At 41.0% G+C, this 19,447-nt stretch overlaps 1 protein-coding gene across 5 annotated transcripts in view; it reads right to left on the minus strand.

Annotated features, from left to right (window-relative positions):
* LOC120518298 (protein unc-79 homolog) overlaps positions 1-19,447 on the minus strand; it is a 240,182-nt gene that overhangs the window by 105,165 nt on the left and 115,570 nt on the right. For all 5 annotated transcript variants that reach the window (XM_039741016.1, XM_039741014.1, XM_039741015.1 and 2 more), the window contains 4 exons: positions 9,412-9,535; positions 7,190-7,330; positions 4,444-4,671; positions 1,225-1,452 (listed from right to left, as the gene is read on the minus strand). In XM_039741016.1, coding sequence (XP_039596950.1) covers positions 1,225-1,452; positions 4,444-4,671; positions 7,190-7,330; positions 9,412-9,535 — 721 coding nt within the window. The remainder of the gene's footprint in view (positions 1-1,224; positions 1,453-4,443; positions 4,672-7,189; positions 7,331-9,411; positions 9,536-19,447) is intronic.

Below are 19,447 nucleotides of genomic sequence, written 5' to 3' on the forward strand. Positions count from 1 at the left end.
TCCTGTCTCTGCACTTCACTTGGTTTCTTTCCATTTTACCCACCATGCTTCTCTTTTTCTTTCCTCTCCTCCTCCTGTTTTCCAGCCGAGGCTTTATATTATCATCATAATTACAATCCAAGGATTGCTGATGTGGAACATTCGACCAATTAAACAAATAGTATGACTGAACACCCTGTGTCTATCCAGCTCCTGAGCCACACACGCACCCACAGAGCCCAACTCGCACTGATCCTCAAACACTGGTGTTGCCACGGACCTCAGTTTCTTTATAGGGGATGTGAATTTTTATACTAATGCTCTCTTTACTTGGTATGCATTTCTATTCCTACATCCTTTAGTAAATCAGATCACTAAGTATACAAGGCCAAAAATAACCGTCTGCATTTTGGAACACTTCAGGGGGCTTTAAGAATTATGAGAGGAACTGACCTCAGGTCTTGGGACAAATGGCTTTGTTGGTCTGTCTCTGCTCTGCTTAGTGATGAAAGAAGTGACAGCCCACAGAGGAAATAAAGTGAGTGGAAGACTGGCACACACGGTAACCCACTTTTAATTAAATTAGACCAGGAGATAAACATGTGAGGCAGAGTCAAAAAAGGGGAGATCAAAGTTAACCAGAACTAGAGATCAAATAACCAAAAATCATAAACTGTAACCAAAAAGCAAACTATTACACGGTATTAGCTTTGTTCAAGAATCCACAACCTTGGACAACAAGCCCAGGGTCTAATGACTGCAAAGCAGATGATATTTGACAGTAGCCAGGAGACAAACATACAAAAAGAGGCAAGGGGACAAAACCAGGTAAATGGGGAAAAGCTGTGAGACAAGCCAAAATGAAGGACAAACTCAGAATCAGACAGCAGTAACTAAGGTCTGTACACAACAGAATTAACACACAAAATGTATTTCTACGATTTGAAAAGGGTTTTGTCCCTGCTCAGATAGAGAAGGATCACCCCAGAAGAACTGGTGAAATCAGGGTCATGGCCTTCAAGTACACGCCAATTGCCAACTATGTGTGGAAAAACAATGGGAATTCAATATACGGGAGCCCTAAAATAATAAACAGTTCCAAATATCGACACAAAATATCTGAAAAACACCTGAAGCATGAATACTCCCAACATTGGGTGATGTCAGTTTAATGAGTGTCGCAACGTGATGCAACTTCAGGTTGACCCACCACCACAAAATAATCAAACTGCACTTCAGACTCACCACCAGCCGGGTCTCTTCTTTGGGCGAAAGTCTTTCGAGAAGATCACATCCCAGCTGGTAGCAGAGGATGCTTGACTGGCAAAGGTTGCACTCGACCGCCTTTTCATCCTTCTGACAGGTGTGTGAACCACCCCAGGGGGCCTGAAAAACATTTGTGATGATACTCAAGATGTCTTTGGACAGGCTGTTGTCGAGCCCCAGAGTCACACCGTCATCCTGCAGCTCCATCTGTAATGAGAAGTATTGTAAGTGGTTTTAGCGATGCCATCAAAGCATTATCTTTCAGATGAGAAGACCAAAGTCCAGAAATAGACAGAACATCAAACTCACTTCCTATTCATCCTCTAGCCTTCTGTTTATTGTATGTGTTTCCTTCATCTCTTGCGTAGCTAAGTACGACCATCTGCAGATTGAAATCTCCCCTCTGCTGTACCCCACTGCCAGCTCTTCCCAATATGCTACACCTGTGTACATTCAACTCAACATCTCAGTATTTCCGTGTAGTGTGTCCCATTTATAAATTAGTTTGTAAGGGCCTTTCTGATGAAGAACACCCTGAGGAAATGTCTTAGCATGTCATGTTGACCATGGCATCCTGGAACGGTGCTTTAGAGGTTCGTTACTTGCAATACAAACCTATGGTACTGTGACATTAGACTTCTACATTGATGCTACAAGAACTCTGATGGTACAAGCTTGGAGAACCCCAGCAGACTTTTCAAAAGGCCACACACAAGTTGTTCAATTAGCAGTGTAAACAGGTCTGAAGCTTCTGGAAGGCCCCGTCTGCTGGATCAGAGTCATAAATGGAGGGTGACATAACACATACCACTCAATTATAGACATCCCCGCTACTCCCTTGGTGTTAAGAAGCACACATGTAAGGCAGAGTGGTGTTTTTGGTATGAGAACTATGGTGGAGAAACACCTGAATTTTCCTCTGTGTGTGAGTGTACTTCTCTCATTCTAGAAAGTTGATTCTGTTCATCTGGACATAATTTTTTTCCCCAATACGTTTCATCACTAAACAGTACCTTGGTCTAATGACCAAACTAGCACCATTGACTAACAATGGGCTATGTGATCAATGATATGCAAATTGTCCATTGATCAATGGCCATGAGTAGCATTCACAGAGAGTTGCGGAATGGCTGCAATCACTGCATTGTAAGATGGTGAAAGATGTACCCTTAGGCGCCCTCCTCGGTTCACAGATGGTCGTTCCTTTTTCATGTAAATGGCCTCTTTGACTCCTCGCTCAAACCAGCATTCCTCCCAGTCCAGGATGTTCATTCTTCATCACTGAAAGAGTGGCCACTGTCCTGTAGATGTAAATTGACTGCAGAGTCCTGGTCTGACGAGGTAGCTCTTCTGTGTTGTGCCCTCCGTTCACCAGTAGTTGTTTGGTTTCCCCGATATATGATTCACGGCAATCCTCTTGGCACTTAACTGCGTAAACTATATTACTCTGTCTGTGCTGGGGCACCCGATCCTTGGTTTTGGATTTTTTTGCCGTATCGTGTTTTGGGGTTTGAAAGCCTCTGAGACCTGCTGTTTTGAAAAAATGTGTCTCAGCTGTTCTGATACTCTTGACACATAAGGGATCACCAAAGGTTTTTGCTTAGGCAGCAGTTGTCCTTCCTCTTTCCTAAATTGGTTAGAGAATTCTTTAGATGTCTTCCCTGCTTTGACAAAAATCCAGCTGGGATAACCACATTTACTCAGGACCTTTTTGATATGATGTTCTTCTGCTTCCCTGGCCGCTGTGTTTGTGGGTATGGTGTTTGCTCTGTGTTGTAGAGTCCTGATGACACCTATTTTGTGCTCTAGCAGATGGTGAGAGTCAAACCTTAAATACCGATCTCTATGTGTTGGCTTTCAAATGTCTCCCATTGCTGATGGAAATTTCACAATCTAAGAAAGCTAGCAAGTCATGTTTCATGTCCTCCCTGGTGAACTGGATGTGTTTGCCCACTGAGTTGATGTGGTCAGTGAATTGTGGTACCTCCTAAGATTTGATTTTCACCCAGGGGTCGTCCACATACCTGAACCAATGGCTCGGTGGTGTTCCAGGATAGGATAATAGCGCCCTCTTTTCCACTTCTTCCATATACAGATTAGCCACAATAGGTGAAACTGAGGAACCCATGGCACACCCATGTTTCTACCTGTAGTACTGGCCTTTGTATATGAAATATGTGGATTGAAGACACAGTTCCAAGTACTTCTCTAATGTTTACACAAACCCACCTCACTAGTTATGTCTCTCCATGTTTTGTTAAAGAACAACGAAACACATGAGTTCACATCACAAAAAATCAATCAAATGATGAGATGCTGTCTTGACTGGCATCAGATCATTGAGATATCCTCTGATGTCGGCATCATCGGAGTATAAAATCGTCATATTTTGAAACTGCCGACTGCTCATAATAAGTTTTAAATCTGCTCAAACTAACCAGGCAAGGTAATTTACACCGAGGGCATAATCCTCTCTATACATTCTTACTGTTTAACTTTAATGCATTGGTTTCAGTTGGCTTATAACATAATGGTAAAGGGAACGGAAAACAGTGCGGGTCAAAAGCCGTTTCATTCAGTTTATCTACTGACATATCCATGAGCAAACTGGCAAGCTTCTGGCCACCATTACCTGAACACGAATGGCCCACCTGCTTCACATCACCTTCTTATTTCAACTTGTCACAATGTTTTCAGTCCTAAACTAAACCTGTCCTGACTTTTCTGGAGCATCAATTTTCAGAATAAACATGTAGCTTCAAAAACAGTGCTGTGGATCAGGCACAACATGACATCCCTTGTGTTTATATTGTTTGTGTTGAAATGCAAGTCAGTTTGCTAGAATTTTCCTTAGTAGTCTTAAGTTGTTGGGACCGGACTTGTAGATTTAAAAGCAGAGTCAAGTGAAGGCCTCACAACGACACTCTACAAAGGCTAGGAAGAGCCCAAAGTCAGAGAGCAAGAGCTCAAGTCTAGAAGAGGACAGCTTTGAGGTGAAAAAGAACAAGCAACAATATCAACATTGCTTGAGTTGAACACAAGCCTCTAGGGTTCTCTGGTAGTATTGCTGGCCATCATGCAGTCAGGAGTTCCCAGATATTTTTTCCATACAGCAATAAGGAACAGAACTCTTAAGGGTGGCCATTTAATCTTTGGCTGGTTCACATTCACTGCCACTCAAACACTGAATTTCAATACCTGCTTAAGGATGAGGTCAAACATGAGGATGAAGCAGTTGAGGTTCATGTCCTCCTCATCACAGTCCAAGTCGATGGTATGATGTCCTCCGGCATGGCCAAAGTGCTTAAACGGACTGCGGAAGGGGCTGCAATGCAGGGGACTGCGAAAGGGACTGCGAAAGGGACTGGGGAAAGGGCTGAGCGTATTATGCTGACCACGGCGTCCTGGATCTGACACAACACTCACCTGTAGAGGAAGAAATGGGCAGAAACAAACAACAGCATCAGTGAAAGTGGCAGAAGTTTCTACTGTGGACAATTGCTAAACTCAATCAGACTTCATTGACAACCCAAAATCAGGTTCCCTTTCAAATAAGGATGAAAATTAAGGCACATTCTTCATGGAGACCCATGGCCATTGGCTCAACTGGCAGACCCAAGTAGTTTCAAGTCTCGTAGGATCACAGGACAAGTCACCATGGAACTTCATGAGCATCTGACTGACTGATTATAGTATGACATCAGCTAGGACTAACATAAAGGACATAATAATAGGCTCAGGTCTTGGAACAGGAACCTTTCACCCTAAACATGTCACAGTCATCCATAAGGGGACACCGGTTACCATGAAATGGTGAGGTTTAGCTGGGAAGTGAGTGAAGGCCAAAGCTCACTGACTGCTAAAAATGGAGGTTACATTAAAAAGGAGAACAAGGAAATGTACATCAAGTATGATGTCTGTGTGCGGGGAGCCCAAATCAGCTGCTCCAGGAGCTAAAGAAAGCATTGGGCACAAGGGTCAGATGTTTTAGTTTACTGTCTTGGACTTCCTGGAGTGTTGGACACTCATTTAGTTCAGGGACCAGGGGAAGCGTGGGGACCTCCTCGAAGACTGAAAGATCTTCTGGGTTCATTTGGTTCAAGAGTTCACAAAAATGCTCTACCTAAAGAATCCTCTGTGGAATGGACTGGTGTCACGTTGCGTCTAGAAGAACCCAAACTCCTTTGACATATTCTCTTGTACACAAAATTAAGTGCACTTTGTCTGTGTGGTGATTGTGGAATTTAGATGTGTGGTGATTGTCCTTCTTGCTTTGTGTAAGTCTCTATTTTTGTCAGGGTTGAAGATCCACAAAAGGAGACACCTGAGATCTCATTTGTAAAACATTGAATGGATTCAGTTGTGAAAATATGTATACATCAAAAAAACAGGAAAATATCCATCCATCCATTTTCCAACCCGCTGAATCCGAACACAGGGGTCTGCTGGAGCCAATCCCAGCCAACACAGGGCACAAACCAATCCTGGGCAGGGTGCCAACCCACCGCAGGACACACACAAACACACCCACACACCAGGGCCAATTTAGAATCGCCAATCCATCTAACCGGCATGTCTTTGGACTGTGGGAGGAAACCCACGCAGACACGGGGAGAACATGCAAACCCCACGCAGGGAAGACCCGGGAAGCGAACCCAAGTCTCCTAACTGCGAGGCAGCAGCGCTACCACTGCACAACCGTGCCGCCCACAGGAAAATATGCATGCCAAAAATAACCTGATTAATTAAACATGACGTTCCTTCACAACTTAGCTTTATAAATCACAGTCGTCATGTACAGTAAATGTGTGAACGCGAATGTGCTTTGAACCCTGTCCAGGTGCCATCATGAAACAACTGCACATCGACTATGCTAATGAAGCTCATGCATATGCAATCAGCATGCTGCAGATGTTCATTGGCTGGTAGACAAGCCTCCTACCTGACACATCGACACGCTGGCACCTGCATTTGAGATGGCCTATGGTGTGCCCCCCACATTTAGGAGGTTGATTAACATATTCACATATTTTGTAACCTAATGAGTTTCATGAAATCAAGAACATTTTAGTGTAGTTTAGTATTTTTCGAAAGAATGGCAGATACACATTTTGCAATGACATGACCGCAGCCAAAGAGAGATAATTGGCCTTGACAAGACAACAGTTCATCGGCCTTCCAACAAGCTGAAAGCCAAGTTCCGAAGCAATGGGCCCGTGACACAGCCTGTGTTTGGACGTTTGTCTCTCTCTTGATTTCTGTGTATCCTTTTCCAAAGTATCTTCAAATATTTACCAGCTCTTGTTGATGAAGTGCCATGATTTGCTCGAGTTTATGAGACATCTACTGCCTAACTCCACTGATCACATTTAGATAGGTGGGCTCTGGTCTATTGTTACTCCACCTTGCGTACCATATAGTTATTCAGGGGTCCAGGCCATGCAAATGAGCTTATGGGGTAAGCACAAGGTCAATCTGGGGGATGTAAGGTGCTGTTCCCAGTAAGTGGGCTTGTGACTCATAAAGGAGACAAACAGAAAGAAAAAAGCAACAATGGGTCTCAAATTTAACCCAAAATACACAAGAACACAATTTTAAACCACTACAGTCCATTAGTGTGGGGTCTTTTTGGGCGTGGCAGATCAGTGTCATGTGTGACTAAAGGGTCATCAAGATGACGTTTCCCATTAGTTGATATTCCTGAAAACTATTTTTGCTGAAGCTTGTGGCCTTGAGGATGTCCGGGGGATGGATTACATGACTACGAGATGACTTCTCAGCATAGTTCCAAATTTTCAATTGAGCATCACAAGTTCAACAGACTTTGGAAGTTAATCAACATGAAGCACACTGGGATAAGAAATGGTGCCTAGTTCCTTTCAAATGGTCAAAATCTACTCCAAAAATGAAGAGCGCCAATCAAGCGAACATTGGCACAACCTACCCGCCTTGCTGCAAGATTTCCAGCCAGGTCATTGACTCGGACTTTCCTCTGATTAGCCAGTTCTTTCACAGAATTCACCCCATCGGAAAACATGCCAATTAGCTGCTGCAAGGGTACTACAATGTCCAGCTCTGATAAGACCTGCAAGAAGATAAAATACAGAGGCACAGCCATTTCACACAGGCTAATACTTAGTTATCCATCCATTCATCCATCTCTACATCTATCCATCCATCTGTCCATCAGCCATCTGTCTCTCCATCATCCATCTATCCATCCTTCCATTTTGTGCACTTTCTTTTTTCATTACTGGCCTATCCAGCAGTACTGATGACAATGCTGGAATGACTTAGAAACCAGCCCAATTAGGGCCATAATCACACACAAATTCATACTCACACATGCCAGGACAGTTGGTGTCCTCGTTCAACCTCATTGAAGGACCTTGGACCACAGACAGAAACAGAGATGAACACGTGAAGACCAAACCACCATCTAAAGTTATGAGTACTAATAGCACAGTCCATGGTTGGTAACCTTCATATGTTGCAATGTTGGTGCCAGTGGTTCTCACAGTAATTTATATGCCCACGTATAATAAACGCGCATGTAACTTCATTTTCAAACTTGGCTACAATTTTAAGTTTGTAAAATACATTTGATAAAAAATGCAATTTGCATATTTTCATTAATTGATTTGTCTGTTCAGATTGATTTTTGGCGACTCCCTAGGCCAGCTTCGTCCACGGAAGCTACAATTTACTACAAATATTTATGACGTACCATCTGTTGGAATGACATAGAGATACCAACCAGACAGTCACACAGACACTTCTCCTTTGATTGAGGTGGAAAATTGATGTTAAAAGTTGGCTGGGTGGTCTTCATGTGTGTATGTGCGTTTCCTGAGAGACGATATGATGAAAGAAGCCATGCAAAGCCCTGATGTTAGCTAAATATCTCCTCATCGGTAATAAGACACAATGCAAAAAGTGGGAACACATTAAAAGCAACAGTTGTTACTACTAAGATACTGGCTTTGTGGTGTCTTTTAATAAAGATTTGATCCAAAAACAAGGAAGTGGGGAGACAATTTGTTTCAAGTGTTTATTTTACAGTAGGACTTTGAGTATGCATGAGCCCTTGTGATGTGTGTTCTTCATCCTCTTCTGGTTTGTCTCTTGGCCTTCACTAAGTGCTGTATGTGCAGGGTTTTTGTGTCTTTCTCAGGGGGTCTATTCAAGTGCTTTGAACTGGGTATTAATACCAAGTAACTATTAACTTTGTCTTAAAAGGCTTAACACTCTTTGGATAGGCCATCTGTGGTCTTAACTGAAAAGCAATCAGAAACAGCTCAGGGTCAAGTGTCAAGATTATAGTGAAGAGCATTGTGTCGATTTAAAAAAAAAACAACAGTGTTAATGTTTGTGATGCGTCATCTGTTGGAATGACAGATGCAATGCATTTTATTACTACACGTTTGTGATGCACCATCTGTTGGAATGACAGATGCAATGCATTTTATTACTACACATGTTTGTGATGCACCATCTGTTGGAATGACAGATGCAATGCATTTTTTACTCCATCCATTACAAAATACATTCCAGTAGATGGCACACTGCACACATTAATGCTGAGGTCTACACTGAAGACTTGAATTTGAGTCCACCTTAGACAGCTATCATAGGCAACAATGAACACAATTTTGATGTGTTAATTATTGACTCTGTAGGTAATGCCTGAATAAATGGGACAAATTGTTAGGCTCTTTTCCTTTTTATGTGTCAGGTTTTTCATAACTAAATGGTAGCTGACATATTTGTATGCTGCTCGTGCAATTTGCTCATGAGAGCACAGACTTAATGCAGATTAGGTAACCTAATAACACATGAAATCTTAATGGAAGGTCATGTCTTTACATTAAAACATAACGTATGTAGTAAGCCTGGAAACATTCAACTCAGCACATATGACAATAAGGACACAGTCATCTATTTAACATGAACACCAGTAGGTTCCTCAGACAAAATCTGAATCCATTTTCCAGCAATTCATTAATTTCTTTGCACTGGAATGTTCGTGATACTTCATCAAGCCTTAAAGGATTTGCACTCGCACCATGCTGTGAAGATGGGCATCACAATTCATGCTCATAATGGAGCTCTTCAAACACGGTGAAATGAAAAGACGTGGGATGGTGACGCTCACTGCTTACTTACGTGGAGCCAGAGCAGGGCTTGCTCTTGAACAGATGCCGGGTACCCAGTGAAACGACAACTAATAAAGCCGAACATTTCCTCCATCGAGAAGGGCAGGGGGCACAGCTCGATATCAAACATTTTGCTACCAAAAAGATAAAAATAAGTTTATTTATATATATAAATAAAGCAACTGTGTTTAAATAAAAAGGCAAAATATCTTGAAACACCTGAAAACAAATTCCAATACAATAAAATTGACCTTCAGTTCTGACAAAACATTTCAGAGCGGGAGTGAATAAAAACTCCTAAAGGATAAGTTTGTTATTTTTCAAGTTATTTCTGCACAAACATAGTACGTTGTAAATTTGCACTCTTCACCCAAAATTGTGCTCTAAAGTTAAGCATTTTCTATAAATACAATCCCAATTTTATAATGGGGCATGGAACGGTCAGCAACTTCCCCAATATGTCAAACGACAAAACGAGAAAAGTTTTTATAAAAGAAGATATCCCTTTCACGTTTCTGATGCATGTTAGTGACAACGAAAAGGGATCTTCAAATAATGGTTTCATCGCATTTACCTGGTACTTTGTTTCAGAAGGTAAGGATAGATGATAGATGTACTATTCACATAAATATGGAAGTAAATGAATGTGGTACCAAGCACGGGGTACAAACAGTATGGTGTAGTGTTGATTGCCAAAATTCACCAAAGCATTCTTTTGCAGCGAATGTGCTATTCACTGGTGACCATCTTTGACGAATATTTTTCTGTGGCTTGCTTAGGCCAACAGTTTTTTCCCAGCGCTTCATGATGTTTTGTGAGGCCATCTGTGTGACATCACAGACCTGTAGCAGCCATACTCAGAACCTTCATGTATGTGTCACTGCTGCCTGTTGTCAACACCCAATCGGTGCTGCAGCCTTCCATCGTGCATGCAAAATACAGTAAATAAAAACTTGCAGTATTTTAATTTGTGGGGTATATTAGGTGACAATAACGAGAATGTTATTAGTACTGCCATCGGGTATTTACCACTGATTGTTGTGTCCTGGCAGCACAGCACCACATGGCTAATTTGCATGCATAATTAGTCATGTGCGCAGCTACAATCTCAAAATAAGCATTAAAAGGAGTTGCCACCCCCCACCGAGACAGAAAACACACGTGGCCCTGTGACATAATCATAATAATAATAATAACAAAAGACTTCATACTCTTTACAAGGCATTTCAGAAATCTTCATTGAAGAAAAAAATCACATAGCCTGTTAGAGAGACAGCAATAATTAAGAGACATGGCTCACATTTCAAGGTGCACCTCCCAGCATGCACAAGAGCACATATTATGGGATGTTCAAAAAGCGAAAGAGATGCACATGTACTACAGTAGTAATTTCCGCAAAGAGACATATTTGTCTGTAATAACTAAGAGTTAGTAGCATCCTGAATTAATAAGAAGTGTGTGTTAATGACCAGAGGTGGGTTCATTTGCGTTTTACTTGTATTGTATGTCTGTTATACATTAAGATGCAAAGTTGTTTAAAGTGTACTGTTTAGTTGGGAATGTGCCTTATTGTAATTTACATGCCGCAATATTATTTAATAATAGTTTATGGTATTACATCAATGTACTTTACTATAAATTTGTTGGTACTGTTTACTGATAAACTTTATTGATTTGGATTTGATACTGCCGTAAAGCGAGTGCTAAATTTGAGTAATACTGACATCTAGTGGACTTTTGTGTAATTTACCAATAAGTTTTATATATCTCTCTATTATATAAAAAAATCCTTGAACAAGACCAGACTTTTTGGAAGATTTTTTCAAGTTCCGCGAGACAAGAATTTGGCCGTGAAATTTTTTCAAGTCCGGCACTCCTCTCAACCACTTTCAACAACACAAACGATCCTCTCACCTCTCATTTGTGTGAATGCTTTTGAGAGACACAGTTTCTGCTCTCTCAGCTCTTATAAATTTGAACATTTTCCTCACTTTAAGTTCCCAATTAAAGAAGGCGTATTATGACCAAACCTTATTGAAGAATTTCATCATGAAGGGTTATCAACCGAAGAAATGAGTACTCGGGCAATCCTAGCACCAAGAAACGACAAAGTCAAATGAATTAACGCGGAATTTGTCAATCGGTTATGCAGCAGATTGGTTAAATGCGTATCAGTTGACTATGATGAAACAGTTGGTGGTGGTTGTGTGGAAGATGAGAACATCAACTTACAATATCACAAAGAATATCTACAACCATTAACACCGTCCGGTCTTCCACTGGCCGAATTACTGTAGAAAGAAAGATGTATGTAAGTAAGGTGATGTAGTACATCTTCCACGGATAACAACAGACACCAAAGGAGATCTTGATATGCCATTCGACAGTTTCCCATTAGGATATCTTTTGCAAAGACGATTAACAAATCTCAGGGCCAAACATTTGAAAAAGTCGTTTTATTTAATAGAGAGAAAGAAACAAAAAATTCAATCAAGGGCAGTTATACATTGCACTGTCCAAACACAGAATCAAAATTCAATGCGATATTGCCGAAAATTGGTCCGTGTACTTTTTGGTATTTGAAATTTCATTTTAGAAGCAAAAACGAAAAAACGAGAATGAAAGGAATTTTCAGATTTTTACTTTTGATTAAAGAATAAAATGAGGGAAAATAAGTTTTTTTTTAATTCTGTGGTAACAAATGGCAGTCATAAATTTAAAATGACACATACTTTTCTGGATTTATTTGTGATTCAAATAATGAAAGTCTAATAGCTCAAAAACAACAAAACAGATGCAATTTCATTGTCTGAAACCAGAACTACTTCTTCTTCTGCGCGATTTTTGACGACACGTGCGAACAGCCCTCCCTTCTCACAACACATCGACCGACGGCCTTGAAGTTACGCTGCATGGCATCAGCAGAGGATGGACCATCACGTTGTTTTTCGGAACTGTAAAAGAGTGACACTCCGGGACGAGGACATGACTGCAGAAAAACTGAGTCGCATCTTTCCGGTAAAGAAATACAAGCTTTGCAAACTTTGCTTCATTGATGTAGCAGTTGCTTTATGAACGTTATTGTTGTTACTGACTGTGAAACAGCTAACACTTGGTGATTTCATTTACTAACACTAAGTCTAGCAATTTTTATAGTGCTATCGCTAGTAAACGTTTCGAGTATTAACAATGCGCACAAGTGTAGCACGTTAGGAAAGCAACGTGATGTACAGAAAGTTTTCTTAACATGTGTTACACTTGTCAATGAGCAACCATTCAAAATGTTAGCACTATAAAAATTGCTAGACTTAGTGTTAGTAAATGAAATCACCAAGTGTTAGCTGTTTCACAGTCAAACGTTTCGAGTATTAACAATCCGCAGAAGTGTAACACGTTAGGAAAGCAACGTGATGTACAGAAAGTTTTCTTAACATGTGTTACACTTGTCAATGAGCAACCATTCAAAATGTTAGCACTATAAAAATTGCCAGACCTAGTGTTAGTAAATGAAATCACCAAGTGTTAGCTGTTTCACAGTAAGTAACAACAATAAAGTTCAAAAAACAACTGCAACATCAATGAAGCAAAGTTTGCAAAGCTTGTATTTCTTTACCGGAAAGATGCGACTCCGTTTTTCTGCAGTCATGTCCTCGTCCCGGAGTGTCACTCTTTTACTGTTCCGAAAAACAACGTGATGGTCCATCCTCTGCTGATGCCATGCAGTGTAACTTCAAGGCCGTCGGTCGATGAGTTGTGAGGAGGGAGGACTGTTCGCACGTGTCGTCAAAAATCGCGCAGAAGAAGAAATGCCTCTGGTTTCAGACAACGAAAATGCGTCTGTTTTGTTGTTTTTGAGCTATTACACTTTCATTATTTGCATCACAAATAAATCCAGAATAGTATGTGTAATTTTAAGTTTGTGACTGCTATTTGTTACCACAGAATTAAAAAAGACCTTATTTTCCCTCATTTTATTCTTTACTCAAAAATAAAAATCTGAAAATTCCTTTCATTTTCGTTTTTTCGTTTTTGTTTGTAAAATGAAATCTCAAATACCAAAAAGTACACGGACCAAAAATTAAATCAAAAAATTGTTTTTACTAAAGATTTACAGTTAAAGTGTAAGTTTAAAACGTTTTTGAGTGTTCATTTCAAAGCCAAACAGAATTAAATTGTATTACACAACGAATAACTCTAACACAACATGAAACATAATTCACTTTCAAATTATTACGTTTTACTTTTTTAATTACTTGCTATAATGTAAAATAGTTTTATTTGGCACATGCAACAACTCCCATGAAAATAAAAAAAACTATTTAAATTGTACATCCACATCCCCATACGAGAGCGACAGAACCGCAAAGAGGCTAGCGTGTAGCGCAGGCACAGGGGTTGGAGAGCAATGTGAGCAGGGGGTAAAGCCCCCTAGTTCTTTATGTTGTAGACCACACACACACATATATACACCTATTCAAATATAGGTGTATATCTTTGAATAAATAAGTCAATTTCATTCTGAGCTGCTGTGTGTAATTATCTACATCATTTACCAGTGTCCTGACCGACACTCCGGAGTGAACACTATAAGTCCTGAACACATTACAGGTACAGTTGTCCTTTGCTACAGTGCCAGCATAGAAATTGGAATTTAAAAAAAAAATAAAATTCGAGCGACACCCAGTGCCAGGACTTTAAACGATGGAACAAGCGGCCGCCTCTTTGCCTAGCAAATCTGTGTCCCAAGATTGGAACTCTGGGGGCCCAATGATATTTGATTTGATTTTTTTTTTTTAATGTATTGCTAGTTTCTGGGCATTTGTTGTAATTTGTTGGCGATTACCATTCCATTTATGACTTTTGCTGTTTGTTTAGCACAGTATTCTCACAGCTCAGTTCACATGTTTGGCCACAAAAATCAGTCCAGCATAGTTAGCAGATGCTTCTCTAGCTGTCTGGGACATTAGAAAGAAAAATGAACCATTATATGCCGCTCCACATCAGTTCAGCCCCTCCTCCATTGATTTCAATGCACTTCGTGGAGTTCTGCGAAGCTTTCAAATGTTTCCGTGATTTCACCAAACTCACGGTGAAGCAAACTCAGGGTTTGCTCATCACTAGTTTAGTGTGATTTTTGACTTTAAAGAAGGAACCACAGCCTCGTAAAGGTTGTTGCAGAGGAAGACAAGCGTCGAGATTCATTGAAAATAGCTGAATCAGTAGTGGCGGCAGGATTTCATATTAGGGAGGGCCTAAATTTGTCAGAGGTCGGTGTGCAGTTCTTTTTACTATTGCTAAATATTGTGATATATGGCCGGCCGTTTATCCCGGCCAATACCCCCATGCCGCCAGGTGGAGCCCTCCCTGCAGCATGGAGGTGCCCCGAATGCCAGCAGGGCATCATGGACATTGGAGTCTTTATTCACAGCCCTGCTGGATACCATGGGGGCCACTAGGAGGCGCTGCAGGGAGAAACAGCGATTATTTGCCTTACGCCCCGGAAGAACATCCAAGTCACATCGACAAGAGGAATGACATACTTCCAGGGTGAAGTAGACGACAGGGACTATAAAGGACTCTGGGAAATCCCAGACAAGTGAGCTGAGCTGGGTGGAACGGTGGCAACGCGTCTGGGAGTGGTGGATTGTATTATTGAGTATTGGTTATTGTTATTTATGAGTATTGTGGAGAGGAGGGTGCTTTGTGCACTGTGCAGTATCAATCAAAGTCAATTATTGGACTTTTACCCGGTGTCTGACGTCTTGGTCAAGGGTTCAAGGGAGCGATAGCGCCCCCTATCTGTCACAATATACATTCATAAAAAAATATTAGTCCCATCATACCAACGTAAATGGCTTTTTTTTTTTGCAAGACTAGTTTGCTTTTTGGTAATTCTAATTTACATCTGCAGTACTTAAAAATAGTGAAGATAAATTGACTGCTTAACTTATAATAACACAATATAACTTATTTTTGTATAGTGCTCACCACTTTGCGCTGTGAACAATACTCTGTTAAAATACGGTTTGTTGATAGGTGTGACATACCAGTGCATTGCAAGGCTCAAACGGCAAATAACATCTGTTATCATTTTGATCAGTTCAGTACTACAGGTGTATCACAGCAAGCAGTCCCATTACCGTTTCGCCATTCGCCATTGCATTTTGTGTCTGCATATCTGAACTGTCTGTTTCCAGCCTCCGAATGCACGAGTGAGTCTGTCCTCCACTATCATGTCATTTGATATCCCATATTCTGGCCAAAAACTGTTACCTGTTGTAAGAATGAGCTACACAGCTGCACGCATCTAACAGAAGTTGGAAACTTTAAGTCCGACTAAGCTAGTGACTCATGGATATCAGACAAACCCGTGACCTGGCCGATCCTTTAGCGTTTGCCGGCTGGTTGGTGTCGATTTTCTAGCACACTCGGTAATAAAGTTGGTTGCACACCCACAGCTAGCGGCCAAGTTTCTACTCGCCATTGGGTGGATCACTGAAATCAAACATCAAACTCTAGCATGATTTACACTTCTGTTTTTCTTCTTTAACTAATAGACCCTAAACTAGCGGTGTGTGGAGAACATTGTTTCACATATCCCTCCAATAAGTCAATAGTAGTGATGGGCGCTTTGCAAACAATTTATTCATTTTGAACGATTCATCTCAGCGAATCATACAAGTGTGACACCCCGTGTAGTGGGAATTGGAATCACCAGCCTACACTCTAGGTGTCTAGTATGTGGGACCGAGCGTGACCAGGATGATGGTGTAAGACAGGGAGACACAGACACAAAAAGGGTTGGGGTTTTGAAAAATAAAGTGAGGTTTTATTTACAGGTGCACTTAAAGAAAATAATCAAAATAATGTCCCTGGAATTTATATATTAAAACACAGTCCAATGCCGCAAAGGACACACAAAAACAATCAAATGGAGCCCAGAAATGACTGTATACAATATTTACAGTGCTACTTGAAAGTCCCAAAAGAAAAAGTAAAATACACACAAACTAATGAAATCCAAATATATATGTAGCCCGTCTACTCTAACAGTGTGTAGAAAGGGGCCCCGAGTTCTTCACTCCAATGCCTAAATTAGTATAATTTTAATTACTTTAATATTTTGAGTCTCGGGTCACTATGAACAAAACATTATTAATTAAGTATAGCAATACACTGGTCAGGTAATAACAAATAAATAAAGGTAGATTAAGTTACCTGTTACATTTGTTCCCAACTCAATGGTTTATACTAAACAAACTTATAGAAAAACACCAAGAAACTGGGTTATAAAACAATGGTAAACTCCCCTTTTAATTATAAACCAACAAAACACAAGTAATAAACTGGAAATAATCAAAAACTATATTACACTATTAATAATAAAAACACATTCACTCTTATCACACTATTTAAAACAAAACGTTGCAGGCCTGATTCGTAGCTTGTGAGCGTTGCGACCAAAAACCTAACGGTCCCTTCACTCCACCAGGAGCAACAAAACAAAATAAAAAAGTACCCTACTTGGCAATGTGGTTATCAGTCCATCAAATCCTTCCGACTTCTCCGCCTCTATCCACGAGCAGGGAACCGCTGCTGAGCTAATCCTGAAAGCGTCTCCAAATAAACGAACGTCCACCAGAAGCGTGTTGAGCTGCGTTAGCTACTGCCTCTTCACCTTGCTACTTCTCCTCGCTGAGTTAACGAGTGGTTCATTGCCGGATAAACACTGCGAACGTCTAATCGAAATTCTCCGTTTATATCAGCAGTTCATATTCCAGCAAATTATCGTGCTGATAATTTGTCTCCCCAAACTTTCTGCTACACCAACTCGCCGTCCTGCTTTCTCCCTCTTTTTTCTTTTTTCTCTCTCGCGGTTCTTCCACTACCTTCCGTTTTTTCTACCCATCCGGTTATCAAAATAAAAGTCTGCATAACCAGGTAACGAACTGCTACACTAAAACGAACAGTTTAAAACATAACATTTACATTTTTTTTACATCAGTAACTTATTTACATAAATCAGTTAGTTAGTTAAGCACATTTTTAACCTGGGCTACACCCTCCCCCTTTTAAATGTCTGGTGTCCCCAACAGACTTAACTATTTACTCATAATAATGGGTAAGGTGGCAAACATTCACATTTCTAACTGTTCCCAATTTTAATTACAACACCTCTGTGTATGATTGTAATAGGCTGATCTCTGCCTTTCCCTGGCTCATCATATGTTAACTTAACTACTGGTTTCACTGCTCTTTTGGGACGTGACTCAGTCTCTCTAAGTCTTCTGGATCAAAATTCGGAAACTGTTAACATTCACTTCATGGGCTGGCACGACCATGGACTGCAGTAACACGCTGGCAGGAAGTGGAGCTAAGGGAGATGAATCAACCATCAGTATCTCTTTCCCTAATGGACGATTAAAATCAACTTTACAGACAATTGGCTGGTCCTCATCCGGGTGAATAGTCAAAGATCCGGGGCCCTGCCATGTCACCACACCAACTTTGTCATCTTCATCACAGGTGAGTGAGACAGGATCAGTAACAGCAATCTCATTGATGCAGTCAGCCTGTATTCCTAGAGTTTGTGTGATATCAAATCCACGGTCTCTGCACTGCTTTACTAAACTCCTGACATGACTGGTATTTGTGCCAACAATAACAGGGGTCTGGTCCGCAGTCCTAGGACTGGGGCAAATGAGTGCAAGAACAGTTACAGTTTTACAGGTACCAATAACTTCAGCTGGGTACTCAAGGTCCACTACAATGTAACCACGGTAGGGGTAACTATCCTGTGATTCACTCAAACCCCAAATAGCCAGTCCAGACACAGGATGTATTGGGACATCACACAGGTGTTCTTGATACCATGCCTCGAAGATGATAGTAACCTGGGAGCCACTGTCAAACAGAGCATCACAGGAATGACCATTAACTTTTAACTGTACTATGCTAGGTGGACCAATCAAACCATCAGGTATTCCTGCCTGTTCTGGTGCGATTGCAAAACTTCTTTTAACTATGCAGTGTTTTTCATCCCTTGACGGGTTAGTCCTAGGCTGACTCTCCCTAGACGGTTTCAGGGCATGAATTAGTCTTTTAATGACTTTGCTCTGATTCTCTTGATTATTGCACTTATTTGCAAAATGTCCATTTTCCCCACACCGGTAGCAGAATTGCTCCTCAGCTAGTCTGGAGATTCTAGGGGAAGAGCTTACTACTTTAGGGGAAACTTCCACTGCTGACACCGTAGTTGGGTTGGCTGAACTATCGGCTGGTGTCATTTTCTTATTTAATTTGATCTGTAGTCTCTTTACTTGTTTCTGTAAAGCACGGAGCTCACCTACGTGTGTATCGGCTGAAAACATACTATCTGAGCACTCTTTCTGAGTTTCAGTCGATGAAATTGCAGCAGATGTAACTATAGACTTGAGCTCCTTAAGTTCCGCTTTTAAGCTTTGAATCTCAGCTTGTTTTAAATCACTTGTCTGTTTTGGCTGTACCGGATGCACAAAAGCGTGAGTTTCCTCCTGGAAGCCTCATATTCTTCTTCAGCGCGTATTTCACTCAAGAGTTGTAGAAAGGTGGGTGGCTCAGTCTTTCTCTCTCTTAAACGCAACTGAATTAGCATTAGGTCTGCGGCAACGGCACCTCTCAATAACTGCTCCAAACGTGCTCTATCCATATTAGCATGGGGAAGGCCACCTCTCTGAACAACCTTAGAGAGAGACCGTTCTAAACGCCTGAGGAAATCTGACAATTTCTCCCTGTTTGCTGCTGCATCAGTCTAAAAGCAAAATACAGATCATCCCCTGATTCTGCAGTCCCAAAGGCACTTTCAAGAGCTTCTAAGTACTTTGTAGGGTTAGCATCAGGATCACTGGTTCGTACAGCCTTTGCTATTTCTAGTGCTGGGCCTTTTAAACTCTCCATTAAACGGCGTTTTTTCTCCTTAGCTGTATATTCACTCTCCTCCACCATAAGCCATGCTTGCTCAAGCCAGTGGTCAAACTGCTCCTCTCCTGCTGGGACAGGCTGTGTTC

This window comes from Polypterus senegalus, chromosome 18 (genome assembly GCF_016835505.1).
Source record: "Polypterus senegalus isolate Bchr_013 chromosome 18, ASM1683550v1, whole genome shotgun sequence".
In the NCBI taxonomy this organism is placed as follows: Eukaryota; Metazoa; Chordata; class Cladistia; order Polypteriformes; family Polypteridae; genus Polypterus; species Polypterus senegalus.